The sequence below is a fragment of the Amyelois transitella genome, chromosome W, assembly GCF_032362555.1.
Source record: "Amyelois transitella isolate CPQ chromosome W, ilAmyTran1.1, whole genome shotgun sequence".
In the NCBI taxonomy this organism is placed as follows: Eukaryota; Metazoa; Arthropoda; class Insecta; order Lepidoptera; family Pyralidae; genus Amyelois; species Amyelois transitella.
In genome coordinates this window covers 9523880-9544717 of record NC_083536.1, presented here as the reverse complement: position 1 = coordinate 9544717, position 20838 = coordinate 9523880, and the positions used below count along the sequence as shown (strand labels likewise).

Here is a 20838-nt window from a genome sequence, read left to right as displayed (position 1 = left end):
ATGTTGGGTGTGAAATTGAGTGACCGGATAAGGAACATCGTGATAAGGGAATGTTGTGATGTGAAACTTAACAGAGTACTTAGGTATAACATGTCCGCACATTTCCACATTTGCTCACTACAGAATTATTGTAATTCTCTTCCAAAAACCGCTCACCCGGAGGCGCATTGAAGTCACCGAGCATGTACACTGATTCCACATTGCTATTTTCTATAATAGCCACCATTTCACTTAGACACTGCATAAAATCCACTACATTATCTTGCAAGTCAGTTGGCATATACACAAAGAAGAATAATATCGACCGACCCGCTATATGCACTTTTATACATACTAGGCGGTCACTCGAACATGCGATCACTGATATACCGTCGAAAATATTTTTATTTTGGTGTTGGGTAATTTTTTATTGCCATGATTTTCTTTGGGATTGGCTTGATACCTTCTGGAGTTGCAACATGTCCCAAATAAAGTAGTTCCATCTGTAGAAAATTACATTTTAAGGGGTTTAATTTAAAATTTACTTTTCTCAATAGTTTAAATTTAAAATTATATTTATATACTTACATACATATGGTCACATCTATATCCCTTGTGAGATAGACAGAGCCAATAGTCTTGAAAAGACTGATATGCCATGTTCAGCTATTTGGCTTAATGATAGGATTGAGATTCAAATCAAGCAGGTTGCTAGCACATCGCCTAACTTAATAACTTTAACTTGTAACAAAATATACAAACCTAAAAAATACAAATTTTCACCCTACGCCCCCGTCTGACCAAACCCTTGTAAAAAAGGAAAAAAAAATGAAATGTCGCTTCTAAAGACTACATTACCCCAGGAGGGTACCGGCCGCCCCGCGGTCGGAGAATCCCTCCCCGCGCGTCCTCGGGCGCGGGCTGCCCCACCGTATCTGGGGGGGACAAGAACCGACATAGGGACGTAAGTCCCTCAATCTTGACGTCGCAGCCAGAGGCTGGCTCACTCTGCGATGCGGAATGGGTGAGCGTAGAAAGTTTATTGGAGGAGCAACCCCGACAGCGGGCTCCAAAAAGGGGCCGTGAGGGGGAGGACTGTGCCAGTGCAAAAGTGCCGGCACCGAAAGCGCCCAAGGCGCCAATTATGAAGGCCTACGCCATAAGCGGCCAAAAAAGGTGGTCGGCCGAAGTCGACTTTGTCCGCTGACGCCCGTCGGGAGTTAGTGGCGGCAAAGCGCGACGAGGCCGAAAAGGTCGTGGCCGAGATGGCCAAAAAGGCGGAGACGCTGCAGGCGACATTGCCCGCAGACAAGGCCACCCTTGGGGACCAGGCCGCAACGAATTTAAAAATTATTCGGGAAATTGCGGCCCATTCAGGGAACCTCAAGGGTACCTTTCAAAAGGGCCTGAAGGACGCTGCAGCGTCCCTAGAGAAGGTCATGTCGGCTCTGAGCTCTGGGTCGACAGGTGGGGAGGCTGAGCGCCTGCGCGTAATATGCGAGCGCATGGAAGCAAAGGTCTCTTCACTTGAGAAAGAAGTGGTGCAGCTCAGAGCTGCTATTAATAGTGAGCGTCCTGAGCGGGCGGCCCTTGCGCCTGCCCCTCTGATGGAATTCCGGCAAGAGGAGACTGAGGTGCTGCAGCGCCTTATTCTAACCACAATGGGTCCTGTGCTGGACGCCCGTTTTGAGGGCCTCCAGGACCGTCTCCTGCCGGAGAAACGCATGCGGCCCGCACTGGCGGCCGATAAACGCCGTACGCCGGCAAACCAGACGACGGATGAGAGGTTGACTGCCTCGGTGGTCGACATGATCTCGGAGTCAGACACCGATGTGGAGGAGGTGCCGGTGCCGGCGCCGGCAAGCCGTACGGCCGTGTGGCGGAAGGCGCCCCCCCAACCGAACCCTGAACCTAAGCCCAGAAAGGGCAAAGGCAAACAGGGTAGGAAGGGAAAGGGCAAGAAAGGGAATTCTGCCCCTACGGCGCCTGAGCCAGTACCGTTGGCGACTTCACCACTGTCGTCACCGAGGTCGGCCAACTCGCCATCTTACGCAGCCGTAACGGCTGCGCCGCGCCGGCGTCACGGCCACCCGCTCTGCCTCCGGCTCCTGGGCCAAGTAAAGAGCCCTAGAAAAAGGTGCCGGAGAGGGACGCCAGGAGGAAGTCTGCCGCTGCCGCTACCCCACCCTGGGGTAACTAGGCTGCGGCTAAAATAGAGAAGGGTCCACAACCGCCCAAACTCCGCCCTCCGCGGTCGGCTGCGGTTGTGATCAAGCTGCAGCCGGACGCGGAAAAGAGTGGAGCGACCTTTGGTCCGATCATGGATCTGGCCATGGGTAAAGTGGACCTCGGCGCCCTGGGTATACCCGGGGTCAAATTTAAAAAGGTGGCAACCGGCACCTGCATTTTAGAAATCGCGGGTACCGAGGACACAAAGGCCAACCTCCTGGCGTCTAAATTAAAAGAGGTCCTGGATCCCCAGGTAGCGGAAGTATCCAGGCCTCAGAAATACGCCGATTTGCGTGTGCTGGAGCTGTGCGACTCTGCCACCCCAGCTGTGGTGTGTGGTGCAATCGCCCGGGCTGGTCAATGCCCCGAATCCGAAATCCGGGTCGGGGACATTCGGGAGGACCGCACGGGCGTTCGTACCGCTTTTGTCAGGTGTCCCATCGCGGCGGCCAAACGGCTGACCGCCAACGGCACCAGGCTCCTAGTCGGATGGGTTTCGGCGCAGGTAAAACTGCTGCCGGCTAGGCCCATGCAGTGCTTCCGCTGCCAAGAGACGGGTCATGTCTCGCAGCGGTGCACTGCCGAGTCCTACAGGAGCCTGCTGTGCTTCAGGTGTGGCGAGCCAGGTCACAAGGCCGCGGCGTGCAACGCCGCCCCCAAGTGCATCTTGTGCGCGGGGGCAGGCAAGCCGACGGGGCACCGCGTGGGGAGCAAGGCGTGCTCCAGCACGCGCCAAAATAAAAAAAGAAGGAGAGGTGGGAAGCGGGGTGCGTCCGCGGCTACAGCCCAGACGCAGCCTTCTCGTGCGGCTCAGAGCGCCGAGGCGATGGAAACGGGGGCCTCTAAATAATTATGGCCCTCAAAGTTCTCCAGGCGAATATCAACCACTGCACTAGTGCACAGGACCTGTTGTGTCAGAGCATGGCGCAGTGGTTGATAGACGTGGCGCGGGTCTCTGAGCCGTACTTTGTCCCGCCCTGGGATAACTGGGTGCGGGACGAAGACAGTGCGGTGGCAATCGTGTCTTCAGCGAGCTCTTCGCCTCCTACATGTGTCGTGCGAGGTCATGGAGTGGTCTCGGCTCGTCTGGGTGACTTGGTTGTGGTTGGAGTTTATTTCTCGCCCAACCGTCCGCTCAACGAGTTCGAGTCATTCCTGACCCAGGTCGAGGCGCTGGTCCTGAGGAATCACCCTCTCCCCGTGCTGGTTGTTGGAGATCTCAATGCCAAATCAACGGCATGAGGATCCCCCGCTACAGATGCGCGGGGTGCACTTATCGAGGAGTGGCTCATCACTAACGGGCTAGCGGTAGTAAATCGGGGGACGGCACCCACGTGCGTGCGATGGAACGGTAGCTCGCGACCGGACGTTACGTTCGCGAGCCCAGTCCTAGCGCGCCGTGTCGAGGGCTGGAGCGTGTTGGAGGACGTGGAGACGCTCTCTGATCACCGTTACATACGGTTTGATCTCTCCGCGTCCTCGGTCTCTCCGAGCGGCCCAAGCCGAACTCCGAACGAGGCTGGCCCGAGGTGGCAGCTGAAGCGCCTCGACAAGGAGTTTCTCCGCGAGGCGGCCATTGTAAAAGGTTGGTCCCGTGCGCCGGTGAATGTGGTGGTAGAGGACGAGACCGAGTGGTTCCGGGGCGCGTTGACAGAAATCTGCGACGCCTCAATGCCCCGGGCCAGCACTCATCCTCCCAGAAGGTGGGTGTACTGGTGGTCGCCCGAGCTCTCGCGTCTGCGAGAAGCATGTTTCAGGGTTAGACGCCAGTACGCCCGATACCGAAGGCGCAGGGACGAGTCCGAAGAGGCCGCCTTGTGCGCGACACTAGTGGAGGCGAAGAGATCGCTGAGGACAGCGATAGCGTCCGCCAAGGAGGCAACACGCGAGAAGCTGCTGGGTACCTTGGACCGCGATCTTTGGGGGCGCCCATATCGGCTGGTCCGGAATAAGCTCCGGCCGTATGCGGCCCCCCTGACGCGGACCTTGGATCCGCAGTTCCACGGTGAGGTGGTGGCCGCTCTGTTCCCGCAGGGAGCGGCATTTCAGCCCCCCAGAATGGCACCGCCGCTGGCGGAATGAAGCGAGGGCGTGGAGGCGATCTCGGAGGTGACCCGGGATGAGTTTGCTGCGGCCGTTACACGGCTGCGTGCGAAGAACGTCGCCCCGGGTCCTGATGGAGTTCCGGGTCGTGCCCTCGTTCTCGCTCTGGACGTTCTGGGGGAACGGCTGAGGGGGCTGTTCACAGCCTGTTTCGAGCAGGGAAGGTTTCCCGTGGCGTGGAAAGTGGGCCAACTAGTCCTACTGCAGAAGGAGGGACGTCCGGCGGATTCTCCGACCGGGTTCCGTCCCCTCGTCGTGCTCGATGAGGCCGGCAAATTGCTGGAAAGAAACCGAACACACTTTTTACACATAACTGTTCACCGGTTGGAAGCACCGTGGTTAGTAACTTCCTGCGAGCCCTTGGTAAAATCACGCACCGATAACACTTCCTAATTCCTAGCTGATGATCGGTTGGAAGCACCGTGGTAAGTAACTTCCTGCGAGCCCGTGGTAAGATCACGCATCGACCACACTTCCTAATTCCTAACTGATGATCGGTTGAAAGCACCGTGGTAAGTAACTTTCTGCGAGCCCGTGGTAATATCACGCACCGACCATACTTCCTAATTCCTAACTGATGATTGGCTGGAAGAAGCCGTGGTAAGTAAACTTCCTATGAGCCGGTGGTAAGATCACGCACCAACCACACTTCCTAATTCCTAACTGATGATTGGCTGGAAGGGCCGACTAGTCCTACTGCAGAAGGAGGGACGTCCGGCGGATTCTCCGACCGGGTTCCGTCCCCTCGTCGTGCTCGATGAGGCCGGCAAATTGCTGGAAAGAAACCGAACACACTTTTTACACATAACTGTTCACCGGTTGGAAGCACCGTGGTTAGTAACTTCCTGCGAGCCCTTGATAAAATCACGCACCGATAACACTTCCTAATTCCTAGCTGATGATCGGTTGGAAGCACCGTGGTAAGTAACTTCCTGCGAGCCCGTGGTAAGATCACGCATCGACCACACTTCCTAATTCCTAACTGATGATCGGTTGAAAGCACCGTCGTAAGTAACTTTCTGCGAGCCCGTGGTAATATCACCCACCGACCATACTTCCTAATTCCTAACTGATGATTGGCTGGAAGAAGCCGTGGTAAGTAAACTTCCTATGAGCCGGTGGTAAGATCACGCACCAACCACACTTCCTAATTCCTAACTGATGATTGGCTGGAAGAAACCGTGGTAAGTAAACTTCCTGCGAGCCCGTGGTAAGATCACGCACCAACCACACTTCCTAATTCACTTTGGTTAACAATAATAGCAGAAACTTTAAATTATAAATAAACAGACCGACATTATAATCTTAATAAATTATCAATTATAATCTTAATAAATTATTACACACAACACAACATCACAACTTAGTTCTTAGCAACAAAATGGTCTAATGTACTAACGAGTGAAATACGCAAAGTAAGCAGATACACAGTAATTAAGGGTGTTTACACACTTACTGAGTAAACACTTTTATATCAATTGTAATTTGTTTGAAAGACAAAACCACTTTCAGGTGTGTACTCATAGGTATATGTACTAGAATTTGGGCTACATTCCAGCTTTCTTATGGTTACGTACTATTGCTATATCAAGCACCGTGTTAGTTAAGTCTACGTAATCAATATTATTATTAGAGAATAACATGAATTCCTATTGAAACTTGTAGATGTAATTGGACAACCGCTGCCTACTTAAGGATTTCATAGGTATGTATGTAACACAGAATATCAATACCATACTTTGAGTTTGTAAGTTAATTAAGTGTGTAGTCGTCCTAATAACAATATGCAGACATGCAAATGCAATATAATAAAAATTATGTCTAAGCATTAGCGGATGTGCTTTGTAGAATGACGATGATCGAATATCAAAGTAAGTCTTGTAACAAAATACATAATTTGTTTATACCAATCTCTCATCCGCCGTGTGGTTCCTGGCACCAATGAAAAATAGGACCTCTCCATCTCTTTCCCATGGATGTCGCAAGAGGAGAGTAAGAAATAGGCTTCAGCGTGGTCTGTTAGCCTTTCAAGGTTGTTGGATCTGTCTACCCCGTCAGGGATGTAGACGTGATTATATGGATGGATGGACTATTTCTCATTAGAGCGTGTTCCTGGTTGCATCCTCAAGGGTATGGCTTGGGAGCCCGGGGTCCGCTACATTTTGTTTATACCAATATTAAATGTTTCTCAAAGCTTTCAACGCATACATTTTACATTAAAACCTTATTCATGAATTTTGTTCATTTTAATCTAATTAGTTTTGATTTTGAATGGGATATGGTAATCATTATAAATCCTATGTCTCCATCGTTCTCATAAATTATATCTACACTAATATTATAAACAGGAAAACTTTGTTTGTTTGGTTGTAATGAATAGGCTCAAAATCTACTAGACCGATTTTAAAAATTTTTTCACCATTCAAAAGCTACATTATCCACGAGTAACATAGACTATATTTTATTTTGGAAAAAAAATAGGGTTCCGTAATATATGTATTTGGATTTTTCGGACACAAACTGAAAAAAATCAACCAAAAAGTTACTTATTTTGCGTACGCTGCCTAAACTACAAAAGATAAAACCATAAAATGTTTTAATTAATTGTAGATCTTACAAATATCTACAAAATGTCTGCAACACACTATACCTATCTATGTCGAGTGAGGCACAACAACCACATTTTTATTTAAAAATCTTGAATTTTTTTTGGTCTACATTTAAACGCGTTTTTTTACTCATGCTATTAATCGTTATCAAAATAAATAATTTCATCAATAAGTACAGTTTATGTAGATAATATTTGGTCTTTGAATGATTAAAATTGGACGTTTGGTTTTGAAGTTGTGGTGAAATTAAAATATTACGATTTCTGCTGCACGGCCCGGGACTGCAGGCAGAAGTGAGACTTTTGCCGGGAGCAAGACTTAGCCGCTTTGCGGGCGGTCCTTTAGTTAGTTCTAATAGAGATATATTTAGTATCGGCTGTGCATCCGTGCGAAGCCGGGGCGGGTCGCTAGTAATATATATTTTGAAAAAATTGTGGACTCTGTCTACCCCAAAAGCGATATGGGCGTGATTATTAATATGTATGTATATCCTATATAAATCGGTTGAATAGTTTATGCGATAAAAATATTTTCTATTCATAACAAACAATATTATCTATGATGACTTGCTTTAGGAAAGAATTAGGCTAATAGAGTTGAAATTCTTTTTGTATATTATGAGCTATCAACTTGCTACTATTTGAATCTCTATTCTATCATAACCCTTACAGTTAAATGTGACCTTTCAGTCTTTTTAAATCTGTTAGCTCTGTCTACCCCTGATTAATGGTTACTAACATAGTTTACCCATTGTCAAAGACAACTACCAGGGTTGAAGACTTTTTTATGTTCAACCTACAATATCTAATACAAGAAGAACAGCATCCGATGACCTCCCCCTTTATCACCTCTTACAATGCCCGCAGGCAGATATTGGGTGGTGTTTTTCTACTCTGTCAGCACCACACGATTCCTGATATAAAATATTATTCTTGTACAGCAAATTATGTAGTCATTGCATTTGAATTCAATGATGACCCTCGTGACATAGTGGTTAACAAGTCTGCCCGTAACTTGAGGTCTCGGGTTCAGTCACAACTGAATTAAGATATACATTTTTTTTACATTTAAGTATCTGGATCTGGGATTTATATATTCTGCTTACATTATGATTCGATTTTATCTTCAAAGTTGGTGATAAGTATTTTAAAAAATAGATTGATAGTTGACGCAATTATCATCTTTACTTAGTACTCGAATTATAAAAATTAAAATATTAATACATGTATAGGTTTGAACTACGTATTTTTATTTAAATATAAACCTAACTTTTTATCAAGTATTAAAAAAAATATATACCTTCACCGTTAGTTGTTAAGGTTCACATTAGTCTAAGATATTGATTATACATACATACATACATAAAATCACGCCTCTTTCCCGGAGGGGTAGGCAGAGACTACCTCTTTCCACTTGCCACGATCTCTGCATATTTCCTTCGCTTCATCCACATTCATAACTTTCTTCATGCAAGCTCGGCGGTTTCGGGTACTTTTGACCTGACCCTTTACCAGGACGTCCTTAATTTGATCAAGATACGTTCGTCTAGGTCTTCCCACTCCGACCTTTCCCTCCACACTCTCCTTGTATATCTGCTTAGTCAACCTGTTTTCATTCATCCTCTCCACATGACCGAACCATCTCAACATACCCTTTTCTATTCCTGTAACTACATCTTCTTTCACATCACAACATTCTCTTATCACGCTGTTCCTTATCCGGTCACTCAATTTCACACCCAACATACTCCTTAACGCTCTCATTTCCACTGCATTTATTCTGCTTTCGTGCTTCTTTTGCCATACCCAACTTTCACTCCCATACATTAATGTCGGGACCAACACGCCCTTATGCACAGCCAGTCGAGCCTTTTTGGATAGTTTCTCACTGCTCATTAAGGCATGCAAAGCTCCAATCACCATGTTCCCTGCGTTCACTCTCCTTTCAATATCACTATCATACTTGCCATCTGAAGTAAACTTTGATCCTAGATATACAAACTCTTTCACTTGCTCAATTTTTTCTCCTCCAATCAAAATATTACATGCTGTTATTTCTTTCTCCATTTCAAAAACTTGTGTTTTAGTTTTACTTACGTTCACTTTCATTCCTTTCTCTTTTAAAACTTCATGCATACAATTTACCATCTCCTGTAACTCCTCCTCTGATGACGCCAGTATAACCTGATCGTCGGCATAGAGCAGACATTTGACGAGTAACTCATTCATCCTTAATCCACTTTCAGACTCTTTCGAATCTGTCAAACAACTATCCATAAATAGGTTGAACAGCCACGGTGACGCAACACATCCTTGCCTAACGCCTTTCTCAATCTTAAACCACTCAGTGTGCGCTCCGTTTATCCTGACACAAGCACTCGAATCCTCATATAAGGATTTCAGCGCTCGTATTAAGAGACTGCTCACCCCATGCATAGAAAGTACTGACCACAATTCATTCCTCTCAACTCTGTCATAGGCCTTTTCCAAATCCACGAATGTGCAATAGACTTTTTGACTCTTGGCCAAAAACTTTTCGGCTATGCACCGCAAAGAAAAGACCTGATCAGTACATCCCATTCCCTTTCGAAATCCCGCTTGAGCATCCCATACTTTGTCATCAGTTTCATTCCTGACTCTATTAATCAATACCTTAGCATACAATTTGCCGACGACGCTAAGCAGGCTTATACCACGGTAATTTTTGCAGTCCAGTTGTGACCCTTTTCCTTTGTAAAGTGGCACGATAACAGCCTTACACCAATCTTTTGGTACTCGGCCGCTTCTCCAACACAAATTGAAAAGGCAGTACAATTGTCTAGCTACGACGCCTTTTCCTGCTTTTAGCATCTCGACCGACACTCTATCATACCCAGCGGCCTGACCCGCTTTCATACTCTTAAGTGCTTCCACAATTTCGAACATTTCAATTTCGCCTTCCATCTCATTCTCTTTTTCTTCGCTATAGCAGAACTCTTTCTTATTTTCTTCCTTTTGTTCAAATAAACTCTCAAAATAGTCCTTCCATATCTTTAGCACACATTCTTCTCCTTTCACAACGCTACCATCCTGGCATCTGATCCTAGTCAGCTCTCTGGTTATAGTTTTTCCTCGGGCTGACCTTACGGATTTCCAGAATACTTTCAGATTTGACTGAAAGTCTTCTGATAGCCTTTTATCAAAATCCTCTTTATACTCTTCTTTCTTTCTAATCACAGCTTTCTTAACCAAATCTTTCATTTTCTTATATTCCTTACGTGCTTCATTCACATCTTTATCTATAACCTCTTGCATTCTTAAGTTAGCTTTTGCTGCTAACAAATCCAGCCATGCTTTCTTTTTTAATCGCACAAGTTCTTGCACATCTTTACTCATCCACGCATTTTTGTGATTTTTCCCTTTCCTTCTTCTACTTACACCACACACTTCAACAGCTACCTTCACAATTCTTTCTTTAAATTCCTTCCATCCATCTTCAATATCGCTCCTCTCATCTAAATCTTCAAATTCATCCTTCAGTCTATTAATATACTTCTTACCTACATCCATATCTTGCAAATTTTTTACTTTCACTCTTTCCAAAGCGCTGGTTTGCTCCTTGTTTGCTCCTTGTTTGTTTGATTATCAATAATTAAATTCAGAATCAACCTACGCTTGACCAATTTTTTTGATGAGCAAGTGATATTTTCTGTTTAAATAGTCGGGCAATGAAGAAAATTAAATTATTATTTGTGAGTGCTCCGGAACCGCTGCGCCAAAAGAACTACTGTATAAATACTCCGTATTTTTCATAAATTTGAAAAATGTTAGTAAGTATTAAATATGTATTTTCATCTTTGGTAAAATTTACATTTTTATTTTTCAGGTACATACTTAAGAATGTATTAAAATTTTAATATCTTTTACGGGTCTGACTCAGAATTCGAAGCCTCGTCAGTGTTATCTGCTGTAGCTCCCCCAAAGAAAGCGAGCCAGAAAACGAGCCAGCGCAAAACCGTTGCTGCGAAGCAGACCCGAGACATATCGCCTTATCCAGAAATTGTTCGTAGCTTGGCTGCTGGATCGAAGCGCAAAGCTACGTCACCACCACCTGATTTTACCTCAACTAACAGGTAAATAATATAACTCCTTTTTTTGTCGCAAAAACATCAATTTACATTTTGTTCATCATTACTTTATTAATTTATTTTCTTGTTTAGGGAAAATGCTTATCTTCATGCGGAACGTATAGAAGCCCGTCAAGGCTTGTTAACTCAACACAATTTTTTCTATGTCTCTTACTTGCAAAAAATAATTATTAAAATATATTAAAAAATTAAAAATATTTTTTATTTTTACAGAACAAAAAATAACATTTTTAACATCCTCCAAGCTGAGGAAGCCGGTTGCAGCAAACAAAGGTATCGCGGTGGAGAAGTAACGTCAAGTTTCTCCAGCAAAGTTTCGACGGGGACCTCTCGAGGTGCTTTGAAGACCGAAGATGATTATTTTGTGGATCTTAAGGTCTACATAACACAGGATTACGTGAACAACCCTGCTGATGCTCGTTATAAAAAGGCTCTTATAACGGTGAAGCTACAGTGTGATGAATCCACAAAGTCTTGGAAATCACTACAAGCCTTCCTAGGACGAGCTTGGAGTCTATTTGAGGAGGTAGAACCCGTGTACTATAGTCACAAGGTTAATTTTAAGTAAAAAAAATAAGATTCCTTCCTTCGGCATGAATTACCTATTACTTTTGTGTTAATTTTCGTCTTAAATGTTTTCAATGTAAGTAGTGTAATAAGTAATAAATCATTAATTATTCCTTTATTTTGGATTCAAGTTTCATCAAAAAATCCTTTACCATGCCTTTCTGTACTATGTGTAACTCATCTATACACAATAAATCATGGGTTGGTCATTTGAGAAGCAATTTACATAAAAAGAATAATCATACTATAAAATATGATGATGGTATGGAAATGGTCAGCACTGCATTTCGAAATCGTATTTTAACTTACAAGATAATAGCGAATACTGAATCTCAATCATCCTCTTTAGATGTATTTTTTAATGAAATTCATGATAAGTTAAAATCGCTTTTAGATAAATACCTGGGACAACACACGTGTGTGAAAGTGAATTTTGAATTTTTTGGTACATTCGTACAATTCAAAGATAACTCGCAATCAGTTAAGTCATTTATTGCCAAAAACAAAATATTATATTTTGATTATAATTTAAACAAATTGTATTTAGAGAAAGTTTTGAAATTTAAAAAAAGTATTGAGGAATTCGAACATCGCGACAGTGGCGGTCATTTTTAAACATTTTATATATGGAGGTCAATCTTAATAAATACCAACCTCTAGCCGGTTCCAGTTTTATAAGTTTACCTAAATCAATTCAATCTAAAAAAGCATGTTTAAATATTATAAATAAGGATCAGTATTGCTTTTTATGGTGCGTGACAGCAGCTTTATATCCAACCAAGAAACGGCCTAACAGAACATCGTCATATCCACATTTTTACAATCTTTTTGATACAAAGCGGTATGTCATTTCCTGTTACTTTTCATGACATAAAAATTTTTGAAAAAAATAACTCAAATATTAAGTTTATCATATATGGTTTAAAAAATAACAAATCTATTGTAGGCCCTTTATACAAATCAGAAATGGATAGGAACAGAAATTTCAAAATTATTCATTTGCTCTTTTTAGAAAATAGAAAATTCCTCTCATTATTGTTTAACTAGCTTTTGCCCGCGGCTTCGCCTGCGTTAATTTCGCTTTCATAAAAAGATTGCTTAGATAAAGAGCCTTACATTGACATAAACTAATATTATGCAAAAAAAATAGATGTACCGACGTGAGTGCGTGTTTGAGGATGCTATTCAATCACGCAAATTCTAGTGGATGGATTTTGATGAAACTTACGTACACGGGAAGAAAAAAAAAGTCAAAAAACGCAGCTGTTAAAAAACGAATAAATTCTAAAGACAAAAAAGGAAATTATAATAATGGAAAGTTAAAGTATCTCTTTGTATACAACATTTGCTGTCTTGCCCATTGGAGACATCACAAATTAACTGTCACAGCTGGTGACCCGCGAGCAAGCGACGTAGAGCTGTCCGTGTGAGAAGCAAATTGTCCTGAGGTCGACTCCGGCTGCTCCAAGTGTTTGACCTTGCGATTTGTTAATTGTCATCGCGAAACATTTAGCCATTGGAAACTGTACACGCTTAATTTGAAATGGAAAGTTGTTGGGAATGAGGGGAATGCGCGGTATAAAAACAATTTCACCAGCTGCACAACCAGTAATAATTTTAGCATCTATTATAATGTTATGAAGCGACACCACTTTAAGGCAGTCCCATTACAAAATGGAATGTCTACTTTTAGAGCAATTGTATGCGCGGGCAGTCCAGATGCCGAAAGTGAAATAAGGAACTCTACCGAATAAGTACCGATGCTGCAAGCATCGGTACTATCTAATTTGCCAGCGGCTACAATCGCGTTATTTCTTAAATTCTCATGGCGCCATCTCGTATCGGATGGTCAAAAAATAAATATCTAAACCACGGGAACTAAATCAATGGTGAAATGGTAAGTACTGGCGTTACTACATGTGTGTTATTCCTGCTAATCTTGAGGAGCATGGCAACCGTCGCCGATGCGGGGCGCGTCAAACTACCTACATAAAAAAAAATTCTTCTCAAAGATGTGGTGAAACGGTAAGTGCTGGCGAAACTAAATCAATGAATAAAAGAAGTTTAAATTATATTTAAATTAATTAAAAATTTTGCCAGCGGCTACAATTGTGTTATATCTTAAATTGTCATGAGGCGCCATCTCGTATCGGGTGGGCAAAAAATAAATATCTAAACCACGGGAACTAAATAAATAAACAAAGCATAATTAATTTAATCAATAAAATGCTATTTTTTCAATCATAATAAATGTGATAATTAATTATTTATAGCTTTTTATATCGATTCAAAAATGACGAAGTTCGATACAAACTTGCACCCCCTATTTCATTCCCTTGGGATAGAATTTCAGGATAAAAAGTAGCCTATATTCTAATCCAGGTTACTAACTATATCTGTGCCGAATTTCGTTCAGATCCGTTCGGTAGATTTTGCGTGATGCGCGTACAAACATACAGACAGACAGACGGACAGACAGACAGACAGACAGACAAAAATTAAAAAAAATTTTGTTTTGGCTTCTATTAACTCTAAAAAGACCCCTTACAATATTTTTTCTTAAATATCTTCAATGTACAGACAATGTTCAGTTACAGTTTTATTATATGTTTGGATAAAAGTCTGCGTTGAAAAATACCACAGAATTAGAAACCTACAAAAATACCTTCTACTGTTTACAATTTTTTCTGTTTATCTTGTAACAACACCACTATTATTTCTATTGGTGAACTTTATTTTTTATTCGTATTTATTTTTATTCGTATTTATTTTGATTGACTATTATAGTATTTGTGTTTTATCTTCGTGAGTATCACTTTAGATATTGGATATATTTTAACAATGGTTGACAAATTAAGTGTTTATTACCAAAACACGCGTGGATTACGAGGTAAAACACATACTTTTAAAAGAAATTTATTGTTGAGCCAATATGACGTAATTTCTATCACAGAAACGTGGTTATTAGATGGTATTGGAAATGATGAGCTTTTTGACGATAGGTATTTAGTCTGGCGCAGGGACAGGGACTATGCGCGTACAGAAAAAACACTGGGAGGCGGTGTACTTCTGGCCGTGCGCCGCAATATGCCTGTGGTAGCTCGACCAGAATGGAGTTCTTCGGCCGAAGATATATGGGTTACGGTCACGCGGCAGCGGACCAGTAACCGACAAATTAAAAATATAAATATTTGTACACTTTACTTATGCGCGGAGAATAAAATTCGGAAAGGAATTCTTTTGATACTCAGTTACGTAATTTCTCAGACAATCTGTCGTTATTAGTAAATTCTAATCCTAATGACATTTTTATCGTACTGGGCGATTTTAACTTGTCTAACGTTGACTGGACTTTCCAGAATGGTGAATCACAACCCGTGGGTATATCCAGCGAGAGTCAAGTACATTTTTACGACACTTTACTTGAGTGTAATTTATATCAATTTCATAGTCACCGAAACGTAAGTAAACAACGTATTTTAGATCTAGTATTATGTAACTCGGATGAATCTGTACTTTGCTGTGATGACCCGTTGGTCCCCGAGGATGTTCATCACGAAACCTTAAATATTTACTTACATTTGGTTTTAGTTGAGCCTGCGAAAGTCAAACCCAGATTAAAATATTTTTATGAGTCAGGGGACTATGAGAAAATTAATTTATGTTTAGATGAGATTGACTGGGATACTTGTCTGAGTGAAATGGATTTGGAAAGTGCAGTCACATATTTTTATAATTGTTTATATGATCTGCGGGACCTATACATTCCACGTAAATCATTATATATATATAATAAAACTAAGTTGATAAAATGTGTGTGCTGATAAAACTTAACAAGGATTCCCGATACGATAAAGGGACTTATATAGTGCAATAGCCCTTTATCCCCCCTCGAACAAGAAAGTTCCCGTTTTAACTTAAAGGGCGTATTTTTAAAGATATAAAGGCTTTTCCAATTCCTTAACTTGAAAATAAAGTGAAGTAGTGGCGCCATCTGTTGTCGAGTAGTTGAACTCCATTCAGAACAACGATTATTTGAGTTGCGTTTCGAAAGGCGCTGCGATCAATTACAGCATGTGTAGCAATGGCGTAAAATTTAAAATTCCAATTTCAACAAAGTCATAAATAACAATTGTTTCTGTAATAAAGTTATTAAATTTTGTGTATTTATGCAGCATTAGGTAGCTTTTATTTTGGAGTTGAAGCGAGATAAATTTAGTTATTCAAATTATTAATTCTGAAAATAATTTGAAATTTAAGTTTTCAAATTTCGCGCCTTTACTACTTATGCTATAGCTGCAGAACTTATTGTTACGGCGGATAATAATGTCGAGTATATTCTAGAAGGTGTAAAAGAATATATTTTCGAACTTTTCCGAATATCCTAGAGCCCAGCTCTCTGAATATATAAGGGCCCGGTATCACCCGCTAGAGTTAGTTCGATTTTGAAAGCGATTGCGAAAGGAAATGAAAGAAGTTATCTGTGAGCATTTATTTTGAAGTATCACGTGTCAGTATTTTTAATAGTGTGTTTAATTAATTCTAAGAACAAAAAAGTCGTCTGTGAGCCTTTATTGTGAAATACCAAATGTAAGTATTTTTAACAGACTTTAAAAAAAATAAAGTTCTCAGTTTGATTATTAATTACTTATATTTATTATTTTTGAAAAAATAATTAATAGTGTCTTTAATTAATTCTAATGATTGTTTTTCTTTTTCTTTTAATTGTTTGTCTATAAAATGTTTATTTAATTTATATTTTACAGAAAACAATGCCTAGACGTAAAAGAGGAGGAGATCTTGCCAGTTCTGCAGCGAAACGGCGGAAACAAAAAGAACATCGAAGAAATGAAACGGAAGAAGAGCGCGAAGCAGGTTAACAAAATCAACGAACCAGGATGATAACTCTGAGAAGCACAAAAAGTGAAGAAAGGAAAGAGAATGAAAGTGTAGAAGAATCGAGAATTTTAAAAGATAATTTAACAAAGGAAGCATTCCACTACGACCCAACGAAAAAATATTACAATTATAAACATGTTGTGATCGGAAAAATGAATAACATTTGCCAATTTTGCCATGCAAAAAAAATTTAGTAAAGAAACACCAGGTCTCTGTTACATGAATGGAAAAATTTAACTACCACCACTGGAAGCACCTCCGCAGGAATTTCTACATTACATGACCGGGGAAACACAAGAATCAAAACACTTTCTTCAAAATATAAGATCATATAACTCCTGCTTCCAAATGACTTATTTCGGAGTTACTTCGACCAACACTAATAGAAATGAATTTGAATATGTATTTTCAATTCAGGGGCAAATTTATTACAAAATAGGATCGTTACTGCCAATGCCTAACGAAGACTATAAATTTCTGCAAGTATATTTCATCGGAAATGAAGAACAAGAAATTGATCAACGATGTACAAATTTTAATGGATTGAGTCGCGAAATAATCCGAAATGTACAGAAGATCTTACACAAATACAATCAATTGATTTACATATTCAAAACAACATTAGACCGCATGATTTCTGATGACTATAAAATTGTAATTCGAGCCGATAAAAGACCACCTGGAGAGCACGAACGTAGATTTAATGCACCTCAGATAGATGAAGTTGCCATCGTAATTGTAGACAATGAAAATACAAGCCGTGACATAATTGTACAACGAAGAGGAAAAGGACTACAACGCATTGCAGAGACACACCGTTCCTATGATGCTCTTCAATATCCATTAATATTTCTGCACGGAGAGCACGGATACCATTTCAATATAAAACAAGTGCATCCTGAAACAGGCATAGAAACAAACAAAAAAGTCACTTCCAAGGAGTTCTATGCTTACCGCTTAATGATCAGAGACAATGAAATACATTCTGTCAGAAAAGTATCGGGAATGGATTATTTATTTATGGTTCCAAATTCAAATTTTTGTTTTTTTTTGTTGTTGTTAGATTGGCACAACTGTTTTCCATTTTGGCGCGGAGTTTGAGTTGCATCTGTTGTTTACATTAAATACAGTGCTATTTTTAGTTATATCATATCTAGTGTATATTGCTAATTTCATAATGGATAAGAACATCGAACAAAGAGTTTGTCTTAAATTTTGCATTGCCAATGGAATATCGTGTTCGGAGTCACTGAAAATGTTACAGAAGGCTTACGGTGAATCGACTTTATCAAAAACTCGTGCTTATGAGTGGTACAAAGCGTTCAAAAGCGGTCGAGATGTGATGGAAGATTTGCCTCGCTCTGGTAGGCCATCAACGTCTGCAACTGAAGTTAACATCGCAAAAGTGAAGGAAATAGTGACTGAAAATCCTCATTCAACTTTGAGAGAGATAGCCACCGAACTTTCTGTATCTCACGAGTCGATCCGTACCATTTTAACTAATAATTTGGGTATGAAACATGTTGCCGCTCGGCTAGTCCCAAAAGACCGGAATTTTTTTCAAAAACTCAATCGCATGAGAGTTGCTGAGGACATGCTAGAACGAGTCAATTCCGACCCAACATTCATGAAACGCATTGTTACTGGTGACGAGACATGGGTTTACGAGTTTGACATGCAAACTAGTCAACAAGCTTCGGAGTGGCGCCTTCCAACTTAACCGAAACCGAAAAAACCACGCCAAAGTCGTTCAAAAGTCAAAGTCATGTTGACTGTTTTCTTTGACTATCGCGGTGTTGTGCACTCGGAATTCTTGCCGGAAGGTCAAACGGTAAATAAGGAATATTATTTGAGTGTTATGCGGCGTTTAAGAGAGCAAATCCGACGAAAAAGGCCAGATTTGTGGAAAGAAAATTCTTGGATTTTGCACCATGATAATGCACCTTCGCACAAGGCCATCATTGTGAACGAATTTTTAACCAAACACTCAACAAATACCATCGAGCAACCACCATATTCACCAGATATGGCTCCAGCCGACTTTTTTCTTTTTCCTAAACTCAAATTACCACCTCGTGGCACCCGTTTTCAATCGGTAGAAGACATAAAAGAGAATTCGCGGCGAGAACTGACCTCAATTCCGGAAACAGCGTTTAAAAAATGTTTTGATGATTGGATTATTCGTTGGCGTAAGTGTATCGTTTCTAAAGGAGCATATTTTGAAGGTGATAAAATAAATTTGGATGAATAACAAACAGTTTGTGTATTATTGATCTTTTCCTGCTACTTTCTTGACAGAGTAGTATACAATCAAATACTCAACACTCGCCGTTTATTTCAACAATTTCTGGTAGATATGTACGCAAAAATAGAAGCAGAACGGATGCTTTACATAAGACTGAATCAGAAGAAACTACGCACAGAAGAATACATCCATCTTCGAGACGCAATCATGAATGACGGCAATATTGATGATATTGGAACAATGGTAATATTACCTTCATCATACACAGGAAGTCCAAGACATATGCACGAATATACTCAAGATGCCATAACTTACGTAAGAAAATATGGACGGCCTGAGCTCTTCATAACATTTACATGCAACTCATCATGGCCAGACATCAAAGAACAACTAAAATACGGACAAACCTCCATGGATCAACACGACATAATAGCCCGAGTTTTTCGACAAAAACAAAAAAGATTTATTGAAGTCATCACAAAATACCACATCTTTGGATCAGTCACTGCTGCACAGTTCCGTGGGAGACTGCACAGCAACGACCAATGTACACACAGTCCAGTCTGCTGGCTACCATTCTCAGGATGCTGTTGGGGCTGGCCCGCACTTTGCGTACCAGGGATGCACACCGCTTCCGCATGGTAGTATGGAAGCAATCTACTTTTCCTTACGCAAACATCCCCGACACACTACAGAATCTAGGCAACCCCAACAACATCCTGAATCCTGAATTGTATTGGACGCGGAGAGCGCTGTATGATTCTTGGGTATATGTAGTCCGAAAGTAAAATAAAAAAAGGATATACTAATGTTGTGTATTTGAACGTAAACGAAGCATAGGTTAAAGACAAGGTTCATCCAGCTCTCATTGCAAGTGTCACTTTCTACATTCGGTCATTTTGATAAAAAAGGCGGAGCTTTAAATATCGACCGGCAAAAGTTTTTAACGGAAATCCAGTTTTATTAGCGAAATCACTAAGGAGGTGAGTAAGGTTTATTGCTCATAACTTTTTTCGGTTTTGGTTAATTGACACAGCTAATTATATAACAGATGGGGACTCAAAGTCAATACTTCTGAATATTATTTTTTTTCAATTAAGGTTACTTTTGAAGCGATTACTCGCTTGTCGATCATTGGTTTTTTTTATGCGCATGTTCCAATAATCGACAAATGTTGAAATTATTTTTGTTTTAAATTTTTTGCTGCTTAATTCATGGACAGTTAGCTTTTATTAGCACTTTAACAATAATCATGTATATATTAAAAAAATTAACTGTTTCCAAAAATCGACATAATTGTTTTTAAGAATGACACCTAAAAAATACACGCCGTTTCAAATGGCACAGGCGATATACACAGTCAAGAAAGGAGAAAAAATTGCGACGGCAGCAAAAAAGTTTGGCGTACCCTGGATCACCTTACATGATAAAATTACTAGCAAATCTCCAGTCACATGTTCAATGGACCCTGGCATATTTATCCACGAAAGAGGAACCAAAGATGAATTACTCGACAGTGTACAACGCCTTATCATTGACCATTTATGAATAATTTACTACTGTGTAAGTTTAATTGATATGATTAAAAGACTAATTGAAACTTGTTTTTTATTTCTTAATCATAATTTTATTTCACCATTTGAAAATTTTAGGCTGGGTGCACGATTAATGGACCGTTAAATATTGGGTGTCCATAAATAGAACATGTCGATTACTGGATTTCGATTATTGGAACATGTCGATAACCGGTGGTCGGTAAATGGATTTCTGCTGTCGAATATTGGGCAAAAAATACCATAAATTTAAATTGGTATATCTTGTAAATTTTTATATCATATTCATTTCTACTTTAATATATCATGCAAAATACCCTAAAATTTTACTCAAAACTTCAAAATACGATAAAATAATAAAAATAAAACAAATATTGTAAAAATACTAGAGTTCGTGCGTTAAAGTGTCGATGATTGGGTGTTTTACCGTACTCCAGACAATAAAATGAAAAATGTTTTTTATAAGAAAATAGTGTAAACAATGAGCGAATGTTTTCAATAATTTTTTTTACTATCGCGTCAAAGTTT

The 20838-nt window shown here is 40.7% G+C and overlaps 1 protein-coding gene across 1 annotated transcript; it reads left to right on the top strand.

Annotated features, from left to right (window-relative positions):
• The first annotated feature begins 2299 nt into the window (after positions 1 to 2299).
• Positions 2300 to 3058, top strand: LOC132904168 (uncharacterized). Its single transcript, XM_060954084.1, has one exon. The coding sequence runs from the start codon at positions 2300 to 2302 to the stop codon at positions 3056 to 3058; it is 759 nt and encodes a 252-aa protein (XP_060810067.1).
• The last annotated feature ends 17780 nt before the right edge of the window (positions 3059 to 20838 follow it).

What these genes read in the sequence shown, in the direction of transcription:
- LOC132904168 (XM_060954084.1), top strand. Translation starts at nt 2,300, where the DNA reads ATGGATCTGGCCATGGGTAAAGTGGACCTCGGCGCCCTGGGTATACCC.